Raw genomic sequence first — 27,633 nt, 5'->3', positions numbered from 1 at the left:
AAAAAAAAAAAGTAACCCTGTTAACAATCACTCACATCTGGATCATATGATCCTGTCAGCATTTTCTCCCACTTTCTCTCACCCAGATCAATCAGGGAAAAAAGTAGTGTTCTGGGAGTTATGAGTAGAGGAGCCATATGAAATAATTCACTGCACTGCAATGGGGCACCAGACACACAGAGAAACATTCTATTAGAGAAGGGGACTGTACAAAATTTTTGGGAAAATGAAACTAAGAGATAATGGAAATTAGTTCCCTGTCTGATGCATTATTGCAAAATATTTTTTTTCCCATTCTGTGAGCTCCATTTGACTCTTTTGGTGAAGTCTTTCGATGCACATAAGTTTTTAACTTTTAGTATGTCCCAATAACCTATTTTTTTCCATCTTTTCTTTGTGTAATTTTCACAATCTTTGGTAGTCTGTGTGTTCTCTGTATTAGAGCCATCAAATGTGTTTCTCTTTTTTCATTGATGACCTTTATAATTCTGGGATTCACCTTTAGGTTTTTAATCCAAGCTGAGTTTGTTTTTGTACATGGCGTGAGGTAAAGGTCTTGTTTTAATATTTTGCATATCACTTTCCAGTTCTGCCAGCACCATCTATTGAAGAGACTGTCTCCTCCCCATGCAATATACTTAGGTCCTTTGTCAAAAATCAGTTGGCTGAATGTGGATTGGTTAATTTCTGGATTCTCAATTCTGTTCCACTGATCTATGTATCTTTCGTTGTACTGATACCAAGCTGTCTTGACCATTATAGCCATGTAGTAAATTTTGAAATCAGGGAGTGAGAGGCTTCCAACTTTATTCTTCTTAAGCAGTGCTGTGCTTATCCCGGGTCTCTTTCCTATCCATATAGAGCTTGTAATTGTTTTTTCCATCTCTTTGAAGAATGTCATTGGAATCTGGATTGAGATTGGGACTGGACTGGATTGGGATCAATCCTCAATAAGGATCCAGCAATCCCTCTACTTACAATTTATCCAGAAGAAATATGAGCAACAACACAAGTAGATATGTGCACACCAATGTTCACAGCAGCCCCAGAATAAGTGCTCATCAATGGAAGAATGGATAAACATATTTTGGTGTATATATACACAATGGACTTATTATGCTACCTTGAAGAATAACAAGAAAGTTGTTGGCCACAGCATAACATGGATGAACCTTGAGGACATGATGCTGAGTGAAATCAGTCAGTCACAAGGAGAAATAATGCATAGGGCCTTTATTGTACAAGCTTAAGAAAAATACCTACACTAAAAATCATTATTGGTTACCGGGGTGTAGGAGGTGTGGTAAGGGGATGCAGGGGTAGGTGAAGCACAGGGTAGTGAATAGACACACGATGGGTGTTGGTGGGGGGAGGGCAGTACACAAGGACGGGAAAGGGAATGGAAGAACAAGGCAGATGGGAGAGCAGTTAGGCAGGTGTGCATGGGCTAAATGGGACAGAGGTAAATAGTGATGTGTGTTCAAACTTGGAACCACAAGGTTCTGTGATACAGGGATTGAGGCATGAGTAAAAGAGGAAAAATTATATTAAGATGCTTGACTTTCTTATGAATCTTGGTTTCCCTTCCCTACTATTGTAAAATAGACACTTGATGGGGAGAGAAGAGAATAGCCAGAACATCACTATAGAAAGCTTTTAAGACCATCTTCAGCCTATAACTGATTGGAATACCTAAAATGGAACTAGAACTTGCCCAATGAAAGAGGCTTCCTGTGGAGCCTTTGCATTGCATAAGACCATAGGTGGAATCCTGATCCCCATCCAGATTCTTCTGAGGTGGGAAATTTCCACTTGAAAAGACAGGCAGAGTAGCCTGGACCAGCTAGAAGAACAAAAAATGCTTCTTGAAAGAAACACTAGCAAGAATTATAACAAATAGTAATGGCAGTCTGATTGACTACTACAAGAACAATCAAGTTGTTTGCTGGGGAGCCATCAAGGCAAGCAATTAAGTCCCCTCAGGGCATATCCCATTCCAAGACTGAAGCTCAAAGGAAATACATGAGAAGGCGTGTAATCTTGCTGGTGACCATGGTGGTATACTGCTAAGGGAACGTGTGTGAAAAACAGCAATGAAGCTGTGAGCTAAGTCTTACTATGTTCAATATACTCCTGTCAACCTGGATTGAGACCTAGTTGGCCAGCCGTATACCAAGACCTTGGGACTCCTGAGCCCATGGACAGGGACATAGCCACAGAGGACTAGAGTGGAGAATGAAGTGTCCAGCTGATATGAAGTGAGGGGAGATGCAAAACAACTCCCATACTTGTAGACAGTATGCATTTGACCTAGCTTCAATGACTGGATGATCAGAACTAGACTAGAGGAAGAAAGAAGAGGGGGGGAAAAAGTCTAATCCACTACACTTTGATAAACTTAATCTATACTTGTGGATGTAGTAGCTTAAAAGAGGGAACAAATCTTTACAGCAAGTATCATTCCCACCCCTTCTGTACAGAGGGTTGACAGGAATAGGCAACTTGGACATTGGCTACCCAAATGCGGGGTGGGGGGTGGTGGCCTACAAAGGCACGAAGTGACTGGCTTACAAGTTTTCAAGAGGGAGCCTAGTTTCAGAAGGTGTGGGGTAGGGTAAAATTTCCACTGAGTGGTTTCCAACCTTTCTAGATGGGGCTGATGAAAGGAGATGGGGATTAGACTCTTGTGGTTCAACAGTGAATAATTGCTATCAGAACTGAATGTGAATGCTGCAAATTTAAAGGTAGGCATTTTGTAACAACAGGAGAGGAGTGTTTGATCTTGCAGTCCAGGAGTGTAGGACCCTGGGACCTTCAAGGGAGAAGAGCAGAGTGCCGGACCATATCCAGAGAAACAGTGACACAAGAGATGGAGGCAGAGATGATGATGTGGAGATGTGGAGAGATAGAGTGGCTAGGGACTCCAAACTCAGTGATGGAGAGGGGCTGTGTGCTGGCGGCCAGGGGGCAAGTGTGCAGGGTGTGCCCTTTGATTGTTAGAATGGTTATATATACCTGAGTGTTTCAGTGTGCATCAAAAAAAAAAAAAAAAAGACGAAGAAGAAAAACAGAGGGACGAGAAGCAAATGCTGTTGAATGATGATGCGTGGAGGGGACTATAGTCATTGCAATGCGAGGAAGTACAAAGGAATGAGTGTAAGGCTGAAGTTCTCCCATGAAAACTATCACTCAATTCACAATAAAAAATTAAAATAAAAAAAAAGATGATGGAATTTTCTTGAACTTTTTGAAGCCTTCTCATACTTACTTAAGTCTTTTGACAATTAGCTATCCAATGGAAAGCCACAAATCTACAAAACATAGCTTTAAACACCCATTGTGAGAAAACATTGAGATTTAAAGATGTTTATTTTGGCTAGGTTGAACAGCTGAGTTTAAATGTTCAATTTCATAGTATAGTTGATATTACATAGGAGGAGTTTCTGCTGTTAATGAGAATAATGGATACCCAGGAAGTTTCTGATGTTAATAAGTATAATGGGTTTTTCCCAGAAGTTTTTATATTTGAGTACACTTTAGTATTGCTCAGGAAGCATTAATGATTATCCTAACCTCACCATCTAATGCAGTCTTGATTTACATGATCAGCAAATTTTCAAGGACGCCACTGAGTATATGATAGTGATTGCCGGAGGCAAAGATAGACCAACAAGAATATGTTCTCATCCTGGGAGAAAAAATAGAAATCATCTTCTGAAAATTCATACTAGTTATCTGAAATAACAAATGTGAAATACAAACTATGGGATTCATCATAACCTGAAATAAACGTGTTGCTACTCTGTGATTTTGGTCTTTATCCCAGTCTGACCAATTTCTTGAGATTGTTACCTTAAGATCCTTTCCTATAGATTTTTATAGAGAATACTTTAATCAATTTTCTTAAAAATCCATAACAAAATTACTAAGGTCTCAATGTCTTATCAAAACTCTTATGTTTCTAAAATGATACATGAAAAAGACAATCTTCAGTAAGTGTAACAAAAGTATTTTATACCTGCAGAGTTGAATTCTTCCACTGGAGGAGACCAAACTAACACTAAACCCACTACCTTCAAGTCAATTCCAAGTCATAGGACAAAGTAGAATTGTCATAGGATTTTCAAGGTTGTAAATCTTTATAGAAGTAGGCTGCCACATCTTTCTACTGCAGAGAAGCTGGTAGGTCCCAGTAGTTGACATTTCCATTAATAGGCAAGTCTGGACCATTGCGCTCCATAAATGTGTGTATGTGTGTTGGGGGAATGGAGGAATTCAATTGCTAAGATCAGAAAATGGTTATGACCTTAGCATTAGTTATTTTTGATAACTCCAGTACCATTCTTCCCTGGATCCTACATCATCTTTCTCCTAAGATCAGCCAAAAAGATTGAAAATGTTTGTTTTTATATTATTTTCACTTCCTTTAATTAATGCATTCATTTCATAGCCTTTTCCAATCTCACTTCTGTTTCTAATTCTACATGGAAATATAGAAATTTCATTATTAATTATGTCCATGCTATTGAATCAAAAGAATACTTTCAGATCACTTTTAATTTGAGCTTTTAGAAGCACTAGTAAGGTTGGTTACTCCTTTCACCTTAGAATACTCTTCTTTCATCTCAGGAGACCATATAGTTTGCACTACCTATCTGGCCATTCTACCGCCTGTGCTCCCTCCTCCTCCCCAGCCCTTCTTTTCCTAAGTAACTGGTAAATACTGTACTTTATCAAGTTTCTCCTGTTCTTTGGCCTGTCATTCCCCTGGCTTCAACTATATCTCTGTGTTTGTCCAGCATTCTCAGAACACTCTAGTCCATTTCATTCCTTAGATTTATACTTACATATCATATTGTCTAAGGATTGGTGATGGTATGGCCATTGAATCAGTTCCAACTCATACCGACCCTGTATAGGATTTCAGAGGCTGTAAATGTGGATGGGAGCAGAAAGCCTCATCTATCAACCATGGATCGAATGGTATATTCAACTGCTGACTTTGCAGTTAGTAGCTTAGTTGGTAATCTTCTACCTTACCAGGGCTCCTATGGAATATAACTTTTAAATGCATTACCTCACTCAACAAATACATACTGAGCATCTGTCATTTCTAAATGCTGGGGATATAAAAGCACACAGATAACTTTTTGCCCTCAAAGGATTATTGGGAGAGATGTACTATCAATAAAAATGTAAGATCTATTAGCTTTATTTTCTACATATTTTCTCAAGAGATAAAATAAGCGAGAAAACAGGAGTAAGAAATACTAATGATGCAAGTTGGGCTGGAATTTTACATGTTATCCACGGAATACATCGGTGATGAAAGAACAATTGAGAAAAGAATTGAATGATGGCAGAAAACAAGGAATTCGTGTTCTCCATGGGAAGCAGCAACAGCAAATGTGAAGGCTTTATTTTTCTCTCCCACTTTTACATTTTTCCCTTGATTCTGTGAAACTTTTTTATAGTGTTTTCTTTTGTCCTTGTTGAATTTTCAGCCATTGATCCATTTCTCAGAGCTTTTTATTAAAACTTTTTTAGGTATGTTGTTCTAAATTGTTTACTTAGCTATTTATTATTTGACTATCAATGCCAACCTTATGCAAGCAAAACTCAACAAATGTCTTAATTGTTATCAGAAGTTGTTGTTGTTGTTGTTGATAAGTGCCATCAAGTCAGTTCCGATCTATAACGACCCTGTGAGTGTTTCCGACGAGTGGCTGGTGAGTTTGAACTGCCAACCTTATGGTTAAAACTGACCTTGCAGTCCAGTGCATTAACCCACAGCACCACACCAGGACTCAGAAGTTGGAAGGATACAAATGATAAACATATAAATAAATCTAATTAAAATATGTCAATATATCAACTTTAGTTTTACATTGTAAAAGGCACTACACCTAATGCAAAAGAGATGCGAAGAAGCCAGATTGTAGTGAATTGAGGTATGACTGGAGGTAAAGACATGGAACCATGCTGTTCATACTAAATATTCTAAAAGCTTGGCAGTGAAATGCCTTCCAGATAAATTTGTAGTTGGATACAGCACAATTTTGACAGTTGGCTCTCAGTGAATTCTTGGAGGTTTTTAAAACTATTTAATTATGAACATATGAACATAAGCCTTAATTAAGACAAATCTTTCTTCTGCCTGAATAAGAACTGCCAAGATGTCAGAGGGCAAGACTAAAAGTTTCTGTCTGAACTCATTTTATAGTCTCCACATTTGTAGATTGTATAATGGATGCCCCATGCTAGTCAACCGATCCTTGCTACCAATTAGTGCATTCTGGTTCACAGTGAACCTCTAGGACACAGTAGAACTGGCCTATAGTGTTGTCAAAGCTGCCACACCTCTCGCCCACCGAGCAGATGGTGGTTTTGAAACTTTCACGTTGCAGCACTTTAACCACTGTGCCACCAGGGCTCCTTCCCTATGCAGTAAGGAACTGCTGAAGATATTCGCACATGGTGCACGGACACCTGTGTTCTACTCAGAATTTTAGGCTGATGCGACAATATAAAGGATCCACTAAATCAGAAGCAATCCATACTATTCCAAATACTATCTGTCCGGCAAGTGCCCCAGAAATCTATCCCTCAGGTTATTTCAGTTATCAAGACTCCTGACAATATCTTTTTACAACCCACTGTTTGAAACTTCTACTTTAGGGATCTTTTAGTGTAGGTGCCCCAACTCTCTGACTTTTCTTTCCTGGTCTAACTGGCTATTCTGAAATCTAGACCACTTACCATTAAAGAGCCACATAACTACTTACATATGCTTTCCCTCCTAGATTCTGCGTAGATGGTTCTGCGTAAATCCTTTCTTTCTGTCCCTCACTTTTATTGTCCTTTCTTCACATACTAAATACCCTTGACACTCTTTTGAAACTGCTGTTTTTGTCTGGTGCCATCAAGTCAGTTCTGACTAAAAGAAACTGCACACAAAAAAACCAAAACAGTGCCCAGTTCTGTGCCATCCTCACTATTGATGTTATGTTTGAGTCCATTTGTTACTGCCATTGTGTTACTCCATCTGTTTAGGGATCTTCCTCTTTTTCGCCGACTTTCCACTTTACCAAGTTTGATGTTCTTATCCAGGACACATGCCAAGTATAAGACACAAGTTTCTCTTCATACAGTCCAGCTTCTCAGATTATTTCCTCAACATACAGATTAAGTAAGAATAGTGAAAGGATACAACCCTGGCACATACCCTTCCTTATTTTAAAACCATTCAGTATTACCTTGTTCTGTTAAAACAACTGCTTCAATGCCTTTCTACAGGTTCCCACTGAGCACAATTAAGTGTTCTGGAATACCCATTCCTAGTGGCACTGCAGGTTAAGCACTGGACCACAAGATCGGTTTGAACCATAAGGTCATAGTTCAAACTCACCAGCCACTCCTAGGGAACCATATATAGGGCCGCTATGCATTGGAACCAACTTGACGGCACTTAATAGCAAAAAGCAATGCTACCCTTAGTTTGTTACAATCCATACAGTTGAGTGCCTTTGCATAATAAACAGAGCACAAATAAACAACTTTCCATTATTGAATGGCATTTCAGCCATCATTGATCTGAGGTCAGCAATGATGTCCTTCATTCCACATCCTTTTTTTAATTTCTTGTAGCACGCTGACAGTGTACTTTTGTAGCCACTGTTTAATTAACTTCAGCAAAGTTTTACTCACATATGATATTAATGATATATTGTTCAAGGATGTCTACATTTTATTGGGTCACCTTTCACTGGAATGGGCACAAATATGGATCTCTTCAAATCAGTTATCCAGGTAGCTGCCCTCCAAATTTCTTGGCATAGATGAGTGAGTACCTCTAGGGACACATCACTTTGTTGAAAAATTTTTATTTGTATTCCATCAATTCCGATAGCCTTATTTTTTTTTTGCCAATGCCTTCACTGTTGTTTGGACTTCTTCCTTCTGTACAATCAGTTATTTATTTAATTTTTTAAGTTAAAAAACACGGGGACTTTATTATTTCAAACACAGGGCAGGTCTTCACTGGTTGGCAGGAGGTGATTTTGGGCCCCTACTTGCCGGCGATGAGTGTGTTCCACAGGGCCACGATGACAGAGTCCCCACGTAGGAACATCTTGGAGATGTAGCGGTCCTTGTTGACGGGCTTGGACTTCTTCTTGCCCTTGCCATTTTTGGGGACTTTGCTCCACATCTCTTTCACCTTCTCCAGCACCATGTTGCAGTGCTTATCGAAAGCCTTAACATGGCCCAGCATCTTCTTGTTGTTATGACAGTTGATGAACATGTGGGTGTTGTTCTTGACCAACTGTGTGAGCACTGAGAGGGATCCCATATTAAACTCCTCCTCCTCCCACTTCTGCAGCTCCTCTGGGGTCATCTCACTCTTGAGCTTGTTGAGGAGGCTCCTGGTGCTGTCAGTGTTCTCAGGTCACTTATACAATAAGTTCTTGATCATGTGCTACCTCAAGGAACAATTGGTTGACCCTCAACCAACTATTTTAGGTTCAGTGACTCTATATATACCTCCCTTCTTTTGATGCTTCCTGTATCATTCAATATTTTGCCCATAACATCCTTCAATACTGCAAGCTAGAGTTTGAATTTTTCTTCACTTCTTTCAGCTTGAGAAATGCAGAGCATATTCCTCCCTTTTGGTTTGTTAGTTCTAAGTCTTTGCACATTTCACTATAATATTTGACTTTGTCTTCTTGAGCTGTCCTTTGAAATTTTCTGTTTAGCTCTTTAACATCCTCATTTATTCCAGTTGCTTTAGCTTCTCTACACTCAAGATCAAGTTTCAGAGTCTCTTCTGACATCCATTTTTATCTTGTCTTTATTTTTTGTGTTTTCAATGACCTTCTGCTTTCTTCATTGATGATGTTTTTGATGACATTCCACAACCCATTCTCGTTTCTGTTCATTAGTGTCCAATGCATCAACTCTATTCTTGAGGTGGAGTCTAAATTATAATGGGATATATTTATGGTAACATTTTGGCCATCATGGACATGTTTTCATTTTCTTCAACTTCAGCCTGAACTTGCATATGAACAATTGATGTTCTGTTCCACAGTCTGCCCCTGCTCTTGTTTTGATTGATGGTATAGAGAAGGGGTTGCTGATGTTGTTGTTAAGTGCCTTCGAGTCAGTTCCAACCCATAGTGACCCTCTGTAGGGTTTCCAAAGAGCAGCTGGTAAACTTGAACCACCGACCTTGTGATTCAAACAGACTTTACAATCCAGCGCATTAATCCACAGCACCAAACTAGGTGGGGAACCTTTTATCTGCCAAAATTTATAACATCATTCCCGGGCCACACAAAATTATCAACTTAAAAATCAGCCTGCTGTCTTTGGTCAAACAATTAACTCACCCTAGTCTTTGGTCAAACAATTAACTCACCCTAATGTGATAGTGTGGTGCTGTGGGTTAATGCATCAGACTGAAAAGTCATTTGAACTGCAAGGTCGGTGGTTCAAGTGCACCAGCTGCTCCTTGGAAACCCTATTCAGGGTCAGAATTGACTCACCGGCACTTAACAATGTAATGGTGATGGGTTAATGCACTAGACCGCAAAGTCAGTCGGATAAGCACTCGACTGCAAGGCCAGTTTCAACCACAAAGTCAAACCCTCTACAGGGCTGCTATGGGTAAGAATTGGCTGACGGCACTTAACAACAACAAAAACAACAAATGTGATGGCTGAAACTGAAGCTGTCTTGGCAGGGCCAGACCAAATGATTCCAAAGGCTTTATATGGCCCATGGGCCATACATTCCCTCCTGCATGATATAGAGTTTCTCCAATGTGTCTTCCCACAGATGTAGTCAATTTGATTCCTGTGTGCCCCATATGGTGCAGTGCAAGTTTTATGTTGTTTTAAAAAAAGGTATTTGCAATGAATAAGTCATTGGACTAGCAAAATACTATCATGCAATCTTCAGCATCATTTCTATCACCAAGGCCATATTTTCCAACTACTGCTCCTTCCTCTTGTTTTCCAACTTTCAAATTTCAGTCACCATTAACTACCACTAAATCTTGACAGCATGTTTAATCAATGTCAAATTGAAGTAGTTGTTTGTTTTTGTTGTTTTTTGTGCTGTTGAGTATGCTACGATTTACAAAAATCCTGTATAGAGTTTTTGAGAATCAGCTAGCAGATTTGAACCACCGACCTTGCAGTTCAAACTGAGCTTGCGATCCAGTGCATTATCCTGCACTGCCACACTAGGACTCTGAAAGAATAGGTAGAAATCTTTCATTTCACTGTTAGTGGCTTTAGTGGTTGGTTGGTGAATTGGAATAATGGTTGTATTAACTGATCTTCCTAGTATGCATATGGATATTATCCTGTCAAATATTACGATATATTTCAAGATAGGTCTTGAAATGCTCTTTTTGACAATGAACACCATTCCCCTTCAACTTGTCTTACCCGTAATAGAAAACCATGTGATTTTTAAACTCAAAAGTGCCAGTACTAGCCCCATTTTAGCTCATTAATGTCTGATGATATCAATCTTTATGCCTTTCATTTCATTTTTGACAACTTTCCATTTTTGTAGAGTCATACTTTGTACCTTCTACATTCTGATTATTAATAGATGTTTACAGCTGTTTCTTCTCATTTTGAATTCCCATCAACAAATGAAGGTTCCAAAAGCTTTATTCACATCATTATGGTCAACTCTACTTTAAGGAAGCAACTTTTTTGAGTGCCTTCAACCTTAAGGGCTAATTTTCTGGCACTCTATTAAATAATGTTCCTTTGATACTGGTATGGTTTTCAGTGGCTAATTCTTCAGAAATAGTCCATCTCTCCTTCTTTCTACTCTGTCTTAGTCTGCAAGCCTTGCTGTCAACCATGGGTATGTAAAATACTAGGGGCATAATTTCTAGTATCACCACAGCACACAAGGCACCACAGTATGAGAAACTGTCAGATGACTGGTAAACTTATGAAGTAGGCAACACAAAACAACAGGTAGTACAAGGTTCATTTCCAAAATTATATGTTTCAAATTTTCACAAATCCACATAATGTATTTTTTTTTTTTTTTACTCCTAATGTCAATATGTGGCCCTGAAATAATTTTAGGCTATTTTTCAAAAGTTCTATTATATCCTATATCAATATTTTGTTTGTTGATTTTTTTTCTTTCATTTTTAAATCGCAACAAAAATAATACTCCTTCCTCAAAGTAACTGAACTGACTTAAAAGAATATTCAAGTAAACAGACAACTGCCAAAAAAATTGATACAGAAAAAAATATGAATTTAAATGATTCAAAGTTTACACCTTACATATCTCCAACATACAAGTTTATTAAACTTTTTAAATTAAGACATCTTTGCAATCTAAAGGTATGAAATTATTACAATAAAAGCAAATTAAATATATTAAATGCTGTATAATTATCTCATTTATATGACTAAGGTTATTAGCTTATATATGATGTTTTTAGTGTAAGTCCCATTTGCAGTTACGTTTCAAACTGCAGATTTGACGCACCAGCCAGGAAGAATACCACATTCCTGCTGTGCTAAACTTACTGAAACAAATAGAAAAAAACACTTTATAGTGTTTTGTTCCTGTTTTACTATTTTGTAATTGGACTACCCTACAGGAAATACGCTTCCTTACAATATATCACCGAGTTACTATAATAATATTTTTTCATGCTCTTCCTTTATACACAATGTAAGAGTTTCAGAATTACTATTTTATATCAAGGTTAAAAAGAGTATGACAGAAAAAAAATTTAAAAGAAACTTACCAAAAAGGAGTTTTAAAAGTTCCTTTAATGATAATTGCTTATTAATAATAATGTGAACGAATGTATATACACTGACAACAAAAAATGTGGGCAAGCACATTCCTATCAAATTTTTAAATAATAAGAGAACACAAAAGAGGTATGATAAACATTTTGAATAATGGTTTTTCCACATTTATTAATTTATGTATTTTACATGTATTTGTATATTTCACATAAAATGAATATATCTTACTATTTAAACATATGAAAAGGCTTCAAACTGTTCATGTAAAAATTCCATTATCTTTTAATTCCATCTTTTCCATGGACTTTTCGAAGCCTCCTCATATTGCAACCCCTACTCTTTGAATGATTAAATGCAATTTAATAATTTAAATGTGGCTGAAAAGCAAAGTCTCTTTATGTAATAAGAAAACCTGGTATTTATTTCTTTAGACTACACTTCTCATTCATATTTCTTGAAGCTTATACATCCACTTCTCACTTTTCAACTATCTTGTTATCGGATTCTTCATAACAACAATAGTAAAAATTCTACTATCCAACTATTTTGCACATTAACTTGGCTGTCCTCCCTGTATTTAGCTCTTGGTGCTCAGAGACACCCATTTGTATCTCACTTGCAGCACTCCAGAAAGCTTCTTGTTGGTACCAGCTCCAACACATGGAGGAAGAGGAACTCAACAGTCTGGATCATATAAAAGGAGGCAGCTGCCAGCTTTTCCTTCAGCCCCCAGGCCCCCGAGTTACTCCCAGTATCATTTCTACTACAAGACTTGGTCCTTCCAAGGCACTTGAATAAAGGGGAGCAGACCCACCTCCTCTTAAGCACTAGTAGCTACTCACAGGTCCTTCTTGGAAGGGCGCCCTCACAAGCCCAAGACCAGCAGAACATCATTTGTTTCCATGGGGTCCTCCTTGGCCTGCAGGGCAGCAGCAGGCAGCTAAGTCTGTGATGGGGACAGCTAGGGATGGACCATCTTGACCTCCAGGCCCACTGATTGCCTGAGCTGTAGAGCCACCACTGTACCACTAGTCCAGATGTCAGATGCAAAATCTACTTGAGCAACGTCCCTGACATCTAGATTTTGGGGTACAGACCTAGAGGCTCAGCAATTCCAGAAGTCCAGGCTCTAGGGCAGCCTCTAAGTCCTTCTCCTTCTCACATAACACTTTTTTCTGTATAGTGAACTAGTCTTTGGAACCTCATGGTGTTGTTAAGTGAGGAGTAGGTGTGTTCCTTGGATACATTTGTCAAAATAAAGACTATTTCTAAAAACTCTAATACGTTCATAGAAGGATTAAATGTGACCATTTGCAAATACTTAGAAATTCCAATCGGTCTTAATCTGAATCCCACATGTTAAGACCATCTTTAAGATCAAATTATCCTAATGAATTTATTTTGGCAATGAAGCAATAAAATCCATTTAGATGGTTTCTAACCTGGAGCAAAACTTCATGAACAATTCATATGACTAGCAAAGGCATTTCATTTGTTGTACTTAAAAGAAAAATCTTAATCATAGTCTATGTAGGAAAGCAAAATGAGTTAATATGTTAAGTGATATTTTTAATAACCAAAATTCATATATCAACAAGAAAAATCAAGAGTGTATATAATGGGACATAACATTCAATTTGGAGTTTAATATAAATAACACCTGTTCTTTACATACTATGAGTATTTACTGAGGATTGGACTATAAAAATACGAAAAGATTCTCTTCTACATAAACACATGTATACAATTTATTTAAGAATAGAAACACTTGTGAATATAAAAGTAACAAAAACTAGAAAGAAATTAAACATAATCATGCAACTGTGATATTATGTCCTAAACCTGTTCTAAAATTCACCACTTGTATGCTCTTCCAAAGACTTTTAGATGGTATACAAAATCATTATGGACAATAAATGAATGCATCTATTCCATAAATCTTTAATTAGACACATCCTTCAATGTGTTTTTTATATTATTTATCCCTATAGATTCTCATTGACATTTATCTTGCTATACCAAAGTTAAAGTCATTTGATTGTGTTCAGCCAGGTGTTGCATACTCAATACAGAACTCTCTACTTAGAAAAAAAGAAAGGATTTTTAAAAATTAGAAGATAACAAGTTGCATATTCTAGCTATAAAAGCATACATCTAGTAAAGGCAAATGCTTAAATAGTCATATAAAAAAGCACAATTTAATCTGTTTCTTCAAATTTGTAAATTTATACTTTGTAGCATTGAAGTAAGTTCATAGGATCAAATTATCCTTAATTGTTCTGTTTAATTTGACCAATTAATAACTGATTTTTGTCAATGTAGTGAATTGTTTTATTTACATATGGTATAACTTAAGTATCTACTTTGACTTTGAGATTAAAAAAAACATTAATTTGATACTTAACAGTGTAGTGAATTATTGAATGTCTCCCCTAGCCATACTCTGTAATTCCCACCAAACAAAACTTTTGCTCTGCTGGGCATGGGTAAGAAAAGGTGGAAGAAGATGCTAATAGGATTCTATGATTCAGTTGTGAGTAATTAGCAGCATTAACTGTAATTGTAAAAATCTGTAATTATAAAGTCTATAAAATGAGTTATCTCATAAGCAGGAGTGAGAAATCTCATTACCATCCACAAGTGGAATTCATCTGTTACACCCACAGATCCTTGCACATTGACCATCCTTAAATAACCCAAGGACAGTGTAGCACTAGAGGTGTAGTAGAGGAACCGTAACAACAAAACCATGAGCCAGAGTGGCAGGCTTCACAGCCCACAGAGCAATCAAAGCTGAGTGACTCTGGGCAGGAGGCTTAATGGCAGAGTAGGTTGCCTCCAGGAACTTAAATCGGGGAGCCAGGTTTGCTGACCCACAGATCTAGAACAAGTGCCTTCAGGTTGAGGCTTAGGTAGAGTGGCGTGTGCTGTGGGCATTTATCAGCAGCCATAAAAGAGCTTGTACGGAGAGTTAAACTGTGGTCATGGCTGAGGAAAGACTGTCTTGACTAGCAGAACTGTGCCCTGAGCATTTTCTGATCCTGCATTGTAATCTGAAACAAGGAAAAGTACCAGAAAATCAAATAACTTTATAATACTAAAAGTATAAAATATATATACCTGTTCAGCTAGGTTTCTAAATCCAGTAAAAATAGTCTTCAGATATAAAAAAGTAATGAACACATATTCAGGTCAATGAAAACAGGGTTTTACCTGTAGTATGTTGTTGCCAGGTGCCATTAAGTTGGTACCGACTTACAACAACCCTCCTAGGCCAACCTCTACACTATGTTGTTGTTGTCAGGTACCATTGAGTCAGAACCAACTCATAGAGACCCCATGCACAGCAGAACGAAACAATGCCTGATCCTAGGCCAACCTCTACACTATGTTGTTGTTGTCAGGTGCCATCAAGTCAGAACCGACTCATAGCGACCCCATACACAGCAGAACGAAACAATGTCCAATCCTGGGCCAACCTCACTACTGCTGCCACTCTTGACATCATCAATGATGCCTCCTGGCTAATCCATCTCGTTAGGGGTCTTCCTATTTTTCTCTGACCCTCCGTCTTACCCAGCATGACATCCTTCTCTAGCAACTGTTCCCTCCTGACATTATGTCCACAGTATGAGAGACGAAGTTTAGCCATCTTGGCCTCAAAGGGGCACTCTGGCTGAACTTCTTCGAAAACAGATCTATTGGTTATGTTGGCAGTCCATGGCACTTTTAGTATTCTCCTCCAACACCACAATTCAAAGGCATCAATTCTTCTACAATCTTCCTTATTCACTGTCCAGGGTTCGCATCCATATGAGGTTATTGAAAATACCATGGCTTGGGTCAGGCACACCTTAGTCCTCAAGCTGACATCCTTGTTCTTCAACATTTTAAAAAGTTTCTGTGCAGCAGATTTGCCCAATGTGATACGTTGTCTGATCTCTTGACTGCTGCTTCCATGAGTGTTGATAGTTGATCCAAGAAGAATGAAGTCCTTGACAACTTCAATCTTTTCTCCATTGATAAGAATGTTGTTTATTGGTCCAGTGGTGAGGATTTTTGTTTTCTTGACATTGAGATGCAATCCACATCGAAGGCTGTGCTCTTTGATCTTCATCAGTAAATGTTTCAAGTCCTCTTCACTTTCAGCAAGCAAGGTTGTATCACCTGCATATCGCAGGTTGTTAATGAGTCTTTTTCCAATACTGACGCCACGTTTTTCTTCATAAAACCCAGAGTCTCATATTATTTGCTCAGCATACAGGTTGAATAAGGATGGTGAAAGAACACAACCTTGTTGCTCACCTTTCCCAATTTTAAAACATTCAGTGGTCCCATGCTCTAACAACTGCTTCTTGGTCCAGGTACAGATTTCTCAGAAGTACAATTAAGTGTTCTGCAATACTCATACTTCTCAATGTTGTCCATAGCTTGTCATGAGCCACACAATCGAAAGCCTTTGCGTAGTAAATAAAGCACAGGTAAACATCCTTCTGGTATTCTCTGCTTTCAGCCAAGATCCATCGGATATCTGCAATGATATCTCTCACTCCACGGCCTCTTCTGAATCCAGCTTGAACCTCTGGAAGTTCTCTGTCGATGTATGATTGTAACCGTTTCTGTATTACCTTTAGCAAAACTTTACTCGCTTGAGATATCAAAGAGATTGTCCGATGATTTCCGCATTCCGTTGGGTCACCTCTCTTTGGAATGGGCACAAAGATGGATCTCTTCCAATCAGTCGGCCAGATAGTTGTCTTCCAAATTTCTTGGCAGTGATGAGTGAGTGCCTCTTGTGCTGCCTCACTTTCTTGAAAGATTTCAATTTTTATTCCATCAATTCCTGGTGCCTTGTTCTTTGCCAATTCCTTCAATGCACTTTGGACTTCCTCCCTGTGTATCATTGGCTCCTGTTCATATGGTACCTCTTGAAATGGTTGAACATTAACCATTTCCTTTTGGTACAATGACTCTGTGTATTCCTTCCATCTTTTCTTGATGTATTCTGAATCATTCAATCATTTGCCCTGAGAATCTTTCAATAACGAAAGTCGAGGCTTGAATTTTTTCTTCAGTTCTCCCAGCTTGAGAAATGCTGACGGTTTTCTTCCTTTTTGGTTTTCTAACTCCAAATATTTGCATATTTTATTATAGTATTTGGTTTTATCTTCTCGAGCTGATATTTAAAATTTTCTGTTCAGCTCTTGGACCTCTTCAATTCTTCCATTTGCTTTAGCATCTCTATGTTGGAGAGCAAGTTTCAGAGTCTCTACTGACATCCATTTTGACCTTTACCTTCTTTCTGCTAAAACAATTCTTCAGCAGAGTGAAATAATACTAGAAACTCAGATCTACAAAGGTTTAATGAAGATCATCAGATGTGGTATACATCTGGGTAATGATAAAATATTATTTTCTCATTAAGTCATTAAGAGATAATAACTGTTTGAAACCAAAATTTAAGGTATGGTGATATTCAGAGAAAACCTATAAAGAAACAGTTACATAAGGCCAGGTAGGTGGTTGCCAATGGACCTATACTTTCACAAGTTTCTTAATATGATTTTTATTGTTGCTAAGTGCCATCAAGTTGGTTCTGATTCATAGCAACCCTGTATAGGGTTTCTGAGGATGGGCAGTTGAGTTAGAGCTGCCAACCTTGCAACAGATATATGTATTACATAGAACAGAGATTCAAAGGACATAAAGCAAAAAATGTCAGAACTGACAAGAGATTATTGACAAATCCCAAGTTACAGTCACATATTTAAACAACATACTCTCAGAATAAATGAAAAGATATATACATGTCTTGTCTATATTGAAGATCAAGACACTATCAACAAACTTGGTTTAATTATCAACTTCAAAACAAGAATAAACATTCTTATTGCACATGTAACAGTCATCAAGAACAGATCATATGCTAAGTACAAAACTCAAGTTCCAAAATATTAAAACTTTAGAGATTCTATGTCACTACCATAATGGAATTTAATTAGAAGTAAATAACAATACAGAAAAGGTTCAACAATATTAGAATTGTAGTAGTTCCACACCCAATTCCCCCTATTCTTTTTGTCAGTCTGCTTAATATTAACTATTCAAGTGGATATAGTATGTTTGTTGTTTAAATTTGTATCTCTGATGATTAGTATAGTTGAGTACATTTTTGTGTACCTATTTGGATATGTGTACAACATGTTTTCTGACACATCTATTTAACTATATGATCACTTTTAAATTGGATATTTGTTATCTTTTTATCATTGAAAATAATTGTATTTTCATTATATTTTTACATAAGCATTCATTTAAAGTATAAACTTTCCTATAAATGATGCTTTAGTTATATCTGAAAATGTTGGGTTGTTTGTTTTTTTTCATTAATATTTAGCTCAAAATATTTTTTAGTTTCCTTTTTGATTTCTTCTCAGACCTGTGTAGCTGAAAACAAGCAAGAGATAAATTGAGTAGTAAAATATAAACTCAGGAAGATATTTGAGGGCAGTCAGATCATGTAGAACATTTTAGAAACTTTCTCTTGTGGGATGGTAAGTCATTGATTAATGTTTAAGCAGAGAAGAAACATGATCCAACCATATTAACAAAACTGCTAAGGATGGAATGTGTAGAACAGACTTTATAGAGACCAGTTAGAAGAGTGATCCTAAATGTCTACTGCATTCTGAAATCATTCTTGAAAAATATGATGGCAGCTCTCCTCAACCCCTCCCAACGTGAATGCATGCATAGGTACATGCACACACACACAAACACACACATACTCTTATTCAATTGGTGTGAGTTCACCATAGGAAATGGGACAATTTTCAAGCTCCATACCAATGAACAAATGTGTACACAAAATTCAAGGTTACTGTTACAGAACATTGTAATAAGACAGATGGCAATGATGGTGACTTGAACCAAGATGGTAATGGCAAAGATTTTGAAGCTTTGAACATTCTGGATATAAATACAGCGAAACCTAGGAGAGCCAGAACTCAAGGGGACTGCCTTGTTTTTTCTGCATTTCCCAAGTCTTCTGCCTTTGATAGGGTGTACTCTTAATGACTTATATTAGTGAAGAATACACTAAAACTTTATAAGTTCTATAAAGCTGAAACCTACGTAAGGGAGGAATCTATCAGACAATGCAAATTCAAATAATTCCTTCTCAGACAGGTTTCCACCTTATATAGGTTCTGTATTTCACAGGTTTTACTGTATTTGAAAGGAAGGCCAACAATATTAAACGAATGCATTTTGTGAGGAGATAAAGAAAAAGTAAGGGCAACCCAAGATTTTTTGGCTAGGCCAACCTCTATTAAACTATAAGGTGAGTTATGTATAATGAGGAGGTCTCCTGGTGTGGCGCTGTAAGATCAGCACTGGAGTGTGAACTAGAGATCAAACTACCAGCTGCTCCTCAGAAACCCTACACAGGGGTTGAAATGAGTCAGAACCAACTCAACTGGTACTTGACAACAACGACAATGGTGGCTAAGGTTGTTGTTAAGTATTGCCAAGTTAGTTCCAACTCACAGCGATCCTGTTTAGGGTCTCCTAAAAGCATCTGGTGGGCTTGAACCACTGACCTTGTAATTAGTAATCCAGTACTTATCCTACAGCACAACACAGGACTCCTAAGATACAGTATTGTTGTTTGTTGTTATGTGCTGTGGCATCATGTCTGACTCGTAGTATAAGGTTTCTGAGGTTTTAAATCTCTTTGGAAGCCAAACACCTCATCTTTCTCCCATGGAGTGGCTGGCGAGCTTGAAAACCTTGTGGTTAACACTCTTTTGCTTATTGTATGGAATTGCTACCCTCCCCAAGGTGGTGGTTGTTGTTAAGCAACACTGAGTTAGTTCCAACTTGAACCAACCCTGTATAGGGTTTCCGAGGAGTGCCTGATAGGTTTCAAATGCCCACTTTGAGGTTCAAACTAACCTTGCGATCTAATACATTATCCTTCAGCATATCACAAGGATTGTGCAAGGCAGGATGTAGTACATATTATATCAAGAAATTTAGCAACTTAGGTATTATGGTTATAGGTGGCTAAATCAGGTTGCTGTTGTTGTTGTTGTTTTAAAGTACCATTGAGTAGATACCGACTTATAGTAACCCTATGCACAACAGAACCAAACACTGCCTCTTCGTGGGCTAATCTCACAATTGTTGCCACGCTTGAACCTATTGATTCTGCCATTTTGGCAATCCATCTCACTCACGGTCAACTGTACTTAGAGGAGGCAGCTCTTCCCCAGTCACATTTTGAGTGCCTTCCAATCTAAGGGGCTCATTTTCTGGCACTAAATCTGAGTGTTTCTCTGCTATTCATAAGGATTTCAGTGACTAAATATTCGGAAGTAGTTCGCCACTCCTTCCTAGTCTGTCTTTGTCTGGAAGCTCATTCAAAACCTGTCCACCATGGGTGACATTGCTGGTATTTAAAATACCGGTGGCATAGCTTCCAGAATCACAGCAACTCACAAGCCACCACAGTACAACAAACTGACAGACAAGTGGTGGACAAGAATCACTACAAGAGGGAAATTCAAAGGAACTGAAGACAGTTATTGTATACCTAATCATGGTTGTGCTTGGCATATATTGTTGTTGTTAGGTGTCAACTCTTAGAGACCCTATACACAACAGAACCCAAACTATCTGGTCCTGCAGCATCCTCACATCTGTTGTTAAATTACGCCCCATTGCTGCTGCTGCTACTGTATCAATTCATCTCGTTATAGGTCTTCCTCTTTTTTGCTGAAATTCCAATTTACAAAAATGATGGCTTTCTCCAGTGATTGGTCCCTACTGATAACACATCCAAAGCATTAGACACGAAGTTACACCATCCTGGATTCTAAGGAGCATTCAGGATGAATTTCTTTCAACACAGATTTGTTTGTTCTCTAGCAATACATGGTACTTCCAAATTCTTCCTTAACACCATAATTCAAATGCATCAATTATTTTACAGTATTCCATATACATTGTCTAACTTTCACATGCATATGAAACAACTGAAAATACCCCAGGGCTTGGGTCATGCACACCTTAGTCCTCAAACTGATATATTTGCTCTTGAACACTTTAAAGAGGTCTTTTGCAGCAGATTTGCCAATGAAGTGGATTCTAAAAATTCATGTAAGATTGAATGAAAAGATAATGGATTTTTGTTCACAAACTTTTGAAGCCCCCGTGTGTATAAAAACTCACAAATATTTGAAAGAATGATGGATGCATAAATGTTGTATCAACAAAATTCCAATGCCACTGCATTTTTAATGATTTTATACTATACTATACCTGTCATATTGGACTCACTCTTAGATACAAAAGCCATTTGTGTTCACAAACATCAACAAGAATAAGAATTACATCTTTACTAAAAACCTCTATATTCTAAGGACAATTTTTTTTTTCTCAAGTCATCTCACTGGCTTAAAATTTAAATGAAAACTACAATAAAAAAACAGATACTAATAGTTGAAGAAAATTAATGAAGAAAAAAAAATTACTCGCAACAGATTAATTTACAAACCAAAACAAATGAATCATTGCTCTTTGACTTTACCTTATTGGTTTCCTTTTCAATTGCCCCATATCTGAGTCTATTATTTATGTTTTCAAGTTTGCCTGCTGCTCCTCAAACAAATTTTTTATTCTTTTTTTTTTTTTTTTATGAACTGAGTGATAGTTTAATGGGAGAATATTGGCTTTACACAATCATTTGATTGCAATGATTACAATCTCCTCTGTGCATCAGCATTCAACAGTATGTGCTTCCTTTCCCTCTGTTTTATCCTTTTTTTTTTGGGGGGGGGTGATATATAATCTCACTCAGGAATATAATATATAATCATTTAAACAACAAAAGTGCTCAATCTGAAAATCTGCTTTCTGGTTGCCAACACCCAATCCTTTTCTTTCCAGGAGTCCAGAGTCCTCAGCTATCCCCTCTCTCCATTCCTCATTTTTGCCTCCATCTCTGGTGTTGCTGCTTCTCTGGATAGGGTCCCACACTCCACTTGTGTTCTTCTACCTTGATGGTCTAGGGCCCACTGTTTCTGGAATGTTAGATTAACTACTCCCCCCTTTTTGTTACAAAACTTCTACCTTTACAGTTGTGACAATTGCAATTTACTCATGATAACAATTACTCGCTATTGAATCATAAAAATCTTATCCCCATCTCCTTTCACCAGACCCATCTAGACAAGATGAAAACTATTCAGTGGGACTCTATCTTCCCCACACACTCTTAAACTAAACTCCCTCTTCAAAACTTATAAGCCAGTCATTTCATTCCTTTATCGCCTCCGTCATCTTAGGTAGCCAATGTCTAAGTTGCCTGTCCCAGTCGACCTTGTATACAGAGAGGATAGGATTGATATATGGTGTGCAGGTTCCTTCCCTCTCAGTTGGTATTTTCAAGTACTAAGGAGCTCTGGTAGCATAGTGGTTAGGAATCAGGCTGCTACCCTCAAGGTTGGCAGTTCGAAACTACCAGCAGTTCCACGGGAAAAAGATGAGGCATTCTGCTCCCGTAAAGTTTTACAGCCTTGGAAACCCTGGGCAGGGTCACTGTGAGTTGGAACTGACTCCATGGTATTTAACAACAACAGCAACAATGTCCATAGGTATACGTCAAGTTCATCATATTGCAGCAATTTACACTCGTTTCCTTTATCACTCTTAGCTCAAACTCTCTGAGGCTATATCTCAGGCACTACTTTAATTTTGAATCTTCTCTAATGATTTTTAAATTAATAAATTCAAACGGATCACTTACAAACATTTGTGCACACCCAAACCGACTGCCATAAAGCGGAAAGAGTAGAACTGTTCATTAGGGCATCTAAAACTATACATTTTTATTAGAGCAAACAGCATTATATTTCTCCTGAGGAGATGGTGGGTTTGATACACCAAACTTGCCATTAGCAGCCTAATGCTTAACACACAGCACCACCAGATCCATAGTTCCATCTGAATGTTTTCAAAAAGACTTTTTTCACTGGAAAAAGCACTGAGGCAATTAAATTTGAAAGCAGAGATAAAGGCCTATTCAATGTTTCACTTCAGAACCCTATCTTTTGTTTGTTATTTAACTGACCCCATAATTGAATTGCCTTAAATAATCAATAGCAAAAAAATTTGTCTCATTTTGTTGTTAGTAATGTATGATAATTATAACCACTAGAGATAAAACTCAAATAACATAGAGATTCGAAGATATTCGTTTAATTTATGCAATAAGGAAACATTGTGTATATATTTGTGTGTGTGCATGGTACTTTGTGTGTATATATTTATATTTCCAAACTGATTTTTTTTCCAAAGTTCATTTATAACTCTTGGCAACATAATTGAAAAAAAAAAACAAAAAAACTATTTTCTCAAGTCCAATTAGTCAACCATGTTACAGAATTCTGCGAACGTAAAACATAAAATTTGGTTTAAAGGAATGTAGTCATGTCCCTAAATTGATTCTTTGTTTAAATAAACTTCTTCTTGATATCTAAGTCCTGGTGTATTGCTGCAGGATAATGCACTAGTTTGCAAGGTTGGTTTGAACTGCAAGGTAGACAATTAAAATCCACCAGTTTCTCCTTGGAAAACTTATACAGGGTTGCTATGGATCAGAACCATGAATACATTCCTTAAAACAAAATTTTATATTTTCTGTGCTTGATAGCATCACATTTTAAATATAGCTGTTGTTATAAACAAGCTGCAGGCAGCATTAATAAATACGAACATGTAACAAGTGAGATATGTCTAGAAATTGTTTAGTTTGCTAGTACAGTTATACATTGTAAATAGCATTTATTAGTAATGATTAAAGCATCTCTAGAAATATATGTGACAGAAATATTTGTTTTTTCCCCCTCAAAACACCTGAAGAGCAATTCCCTTAAGTTTTCAGTTGAGCAGAATGATTCTGAATAAATGTGAATTGCAGGAAAAATATTTGTGTAAGTATCAAATAACAACAGATCACCATTTTAGTGGAATGATTTAAGCCAAGCAACAATTCTCAAATTGCAATTAGTAATAATGACTTGTTCAAACAGGCTACCCAATAATTTCTAAATAATGTGATAGACTTCATTCAGATGCAAAGATTTATTACTCTGCATCAAAACTAGCAATTTTTCCAATAAAACAAATTCTTACTCTTTATTCAGTATCAAGAGATGAAAAGGATGATTCCTCCAAGCAGTTTTTTCATCCACACTGTTTAAATTTCAACCCAATACCTACCTCTGGGTGAGAAATGTCTCAGGAAATATTCCTTCACAGAATATGAAATTATAAACAACATCTAAGGGGATGAAGGAAGCAATGAAATATGATAGAAAAATATGACAATGACAAATATAATACTAGTAAGTAATTTAACCTTATTGTAAATCATTTTTCTTCCACATCTAAAAGAAGAAGAAAAAAAGGATTACTCTAAACTCTCCTGAAAGATAGAGGAAGATACTGGCAAGATAATTGGTTTGTAAACATAGCACAGATACCGACTAAAAATATTACCTCTGTGGTCCAATGACAAACGCTCATTCCTACTAAAAGTAGACGTTATGGAAGATCTCTAAATAAAATGACTACTATTACTTCTTTTAATCCCTAGCCAAAATACCAAAACCAAGCCATTGCTGTGAGTCAATTTCAACTCACAGCAACCCTATAAAACAGAGTAAAACTGTCCCCTACGGTTCCCGAGGTTGTCGCTTTTATGGAAGCAGGCTGCTAGATTTTTCTCTGAAGGAGCACCAGCTGGCTTCTAACCACTGACAGTTTTCAGTCTGTAGCTAAGTGCTTTTGTCAGTCTGTCCCTAAGTGCTTGACAACTATGTCACCAGAGCTCCTTTCTAGGCACAATGTGGTTGTTGCTGTTAAGTACCATCACATTAGTTCCAACTCACAGCACCCCTGTATAGGGTTTCCAAGAACAGCTGGTGAGTTTGAATATCTGACCTTGTGGTTCACAATGACCTTGTTGTACATTGCTTTATCCTATAGCATCACACCAGGACTTCTTCTAGACAAATAATGGCACTTATTCACATAGTGGGCTAATGAGTCACACTGCAAAGAGGAAACCCCATACAGGGTCGGTATGGGTCAGAATCCACTCGACAGCACTTAACAATAACTGACATAGTGGGAACACTAATGTAGCACTGCAGGTTAATGTGCTGGACTACAAGGTCAGTTTTGACTACAAGGTTGGTGATTCAAACTCACCAGCTAACCCTTGTAAACCTTATACAGGGTCACCATGAGTCAGAACTGACTCAACAGCACTTACCAATAACACTGGCATAGTGCTAAAAGTTAGAAAATATAATCAATGTCTTAGGAGCTTTAGAAAACAATTAGGAAAAATAAACCCAGAATTTATTATGACAAGGAAAACATTATATAAGTCTCATAAATGGGCCATGCATAATTTAAACATAGGCATACCATTTACTGAAAAACCTATGGAGTTTTATTTATTCAACATGTTACCTTTTCCCTAACACACTGGTAAAGCATACTGACATAGTATTTATATCCATGGCCTGTATATTTTTTAAAAGGAAAAGTAATCATGTCTGTAAATAAGCATGAGTTCAAATAATCCTGAGTTTAACCAGTTTTGAATCATATTTATTGAGACAAATCACTTTCGCTTTTCCATTCACTCTTTAATTCATTGAACCTTATTAATCCTTCTTTGAGAAGATGACACTGAAGTTGAGAACTGAGTGGTAATAACTGAGAACCAGTAAGACATTGGGAGAACTGGGTATATGAAGAAAGAAAGGCATACACAGAGGTTCAAGCTTGATATGTTTAAAGGAGACATCGCTATTTTCATGAATTAGATTTTTTTTTTTTTTTTTAGCAAGTCTCAAAGGGTTCCAACCCAAGGATGATGAAGAAGTCAAGAAAAATCACAAAGGATCTTGCAAAACAAGATAAGGGTAAATAATTTATTTTTTCAATCTAAGAGAAATGAAGACCCATTGGAGAAAAATGTTCAATTCGTTTTTTCTAGGTGTACTGTGAAAACTGTATGTCAGGGCAAGAGTGCAGACAGGAAACCAGCAGCCAATAGTTGGTAGTTTTTAAAAAAGAGGAAGCGAATGGGAAGCTGAGAATTGTTCAGATTACAGATATATTTTTATTAGAGTTCTTTTTTTATGGAACTTACTAACAGATGAGATACACATACAGGTGTGAAAGATATTCATGGCTTATGGGTTGAATAACAAATCATTTGTTACTGCCAATAACTCAGATGGAAAGACTACTGGAGGAGCTGATGTGATGGAGAACTGCTATAGGAAATGTACACAGTATGACTCTAGGAAAATGGGAAGTTGCCACAACTTAAATGGAATGCAAACATAATTATATCCTAGGCATGCATGAGTGTAAATGGACAGATATTAAGCATTTTGAATCTGGCAATCATATGGTTTGTTTTGCTGGTCATGATAAATTTGAGAAGAACTGTGCAGCATAAGTCATAAAATAGAATATTTCTAGGTCTATCTTGAAATGCAACATTGTCTATGATAAGATTATATACATATGCTTACAAAGAAGACCAGTTGATATTATTTTTCAAATTCATGCATCACAAAAGCCAGTAATAATGAAATTGAAGGATTCGAAAAACCTCTTCACTCTGAAATTGATCAAACATGCAATCAATATGCACTGATAATTACTGTTGATTGGAATATGATGGTTAGAAACAAAAAGGAAGGACCAGCAGTTGGAAAACATGGCCTTAGTGATATAAATGATGCTGGAGATCATACGACAGAATTTTGTAAGACCAAGACTTCTTCGATGCAAATAACTATTTTGAACATAAAAGATGGCAATACACATGGACATCACTAGATGGCACCCATAGGAACCGTAGTGACTATATCTGTGGAAAGAGATGGTGGAAAAGCTCTGTTTCATCAGCCAAAACAAGACCAGGGGAAGACTGTGGAACAGACCATCAATTGCTGATATGCAAATTGAGGCATATGCTGAAGAAATTTAAAACATGTCCACCTAAGCCACAATATGACCTTGACCATATCCCACCTGAAATTAGAGACCATCTCAAGGACAGTTTTAATGCATTAGAAACTAATGACCAAAGACCAGAAGAGCTAAGGGTTGACACCAAGAAGATCATGCAGATAGAAAGCAAAAGGGCATTAAAAGGAAAAAGTAACAGACCAAAATCAATGTTCAAAGAGACTCTGAAACTTGCTCTCCAGCATAGATATGCTAGAGCAAGTGGAAGACATGAAAAAGTAAAAGCGATGAACAGAAAGCTTCAAAGCTCAGCAGTATGACACAAAGTCAAGGATTACAATTAAATGTAGAAAGCCCTTAAGTTAAAAAACCAAAAGAACAGTCTCAGCATTTCTCAAGCTGAAAAAATTGAAGAAAATATTCAAGGCCTAAATTGTAATAGTGAAGGTATGGATTGCATCTCAATGTCAAGAAAACAAAAATCCTCACCACTCAACCAATCAACAACATTCTTATCAATGGAGAAAAGATTGAAGTTGTCAAGGACTTCATTCTTCTTGGATCAACTATCAACATTCGCGGAAGTTAACAGTCAAGAGATCAGACAACATATTGCATTGAGCAAATCTGCTGCACAGGAACTTTTTAAAGTGTTGAAGAGCAAAGATGTCAGCTTTAGGACTAAGGTGCGCCTGACCCAAGCCATGGTATTTTCAATAACCTCATATGGATGCGAAAGCTGGACAGTGAATAAGGAAGA

At 37.2% G+C, this 27,633-nt stretch overlaps 1 protein-coding gene across 1 annotated transcript in view; it reads right to left on the bottom strand.

Annotated features, from left to right (window-relative positions):
* DPYD (dihydropyrimidine dehydrogenase) overlaps positions 1–27,633 on the bottom strand; it is a 1,478,957-nt gene that overhangs the window by 1,242,183 nt on the left and 209,141 nt on the right. Inside the window, exons 4-6 of the mRNA XM_006831042.1 lie at positions 22,906–22,914; positions 20,497–20,509; positions 17,988–18,024 (exon numbers count right to left, since the gene is read on the bottom strand). Of these exons, the coding sequence (XP_006831105.1) occupies positions 17,988–18,024; positions 20,497–20,509; positions 22,906–22,914 (59 nt within the window). The remainder of the gene's footprint in view (positions 1–17,987; positions 18,025–20,496; positions 20,510–22,905; positions 22,915–27,633) is intronic.

Source organism: Chrysochloris asiatica, unplaced genomic scaffold (genome assembly GCF_000296735.1).
Source record: "Chrysochloris asiatica unplaced genomic scaffold, ChrAsi1.0 scaffold00002, whole genome shotgun sequence".
NCBI lineage: Eukaryota > Metazoa > Chordata > Mammalia > Afrosoricida > Chrysochloridae > Chrysochloris > Chrysochloris asiatica.
Note: the sequence above shows the minus strand (reverse complement) of the source record. Positions and strands in the feature narration are given on the sequence as shown.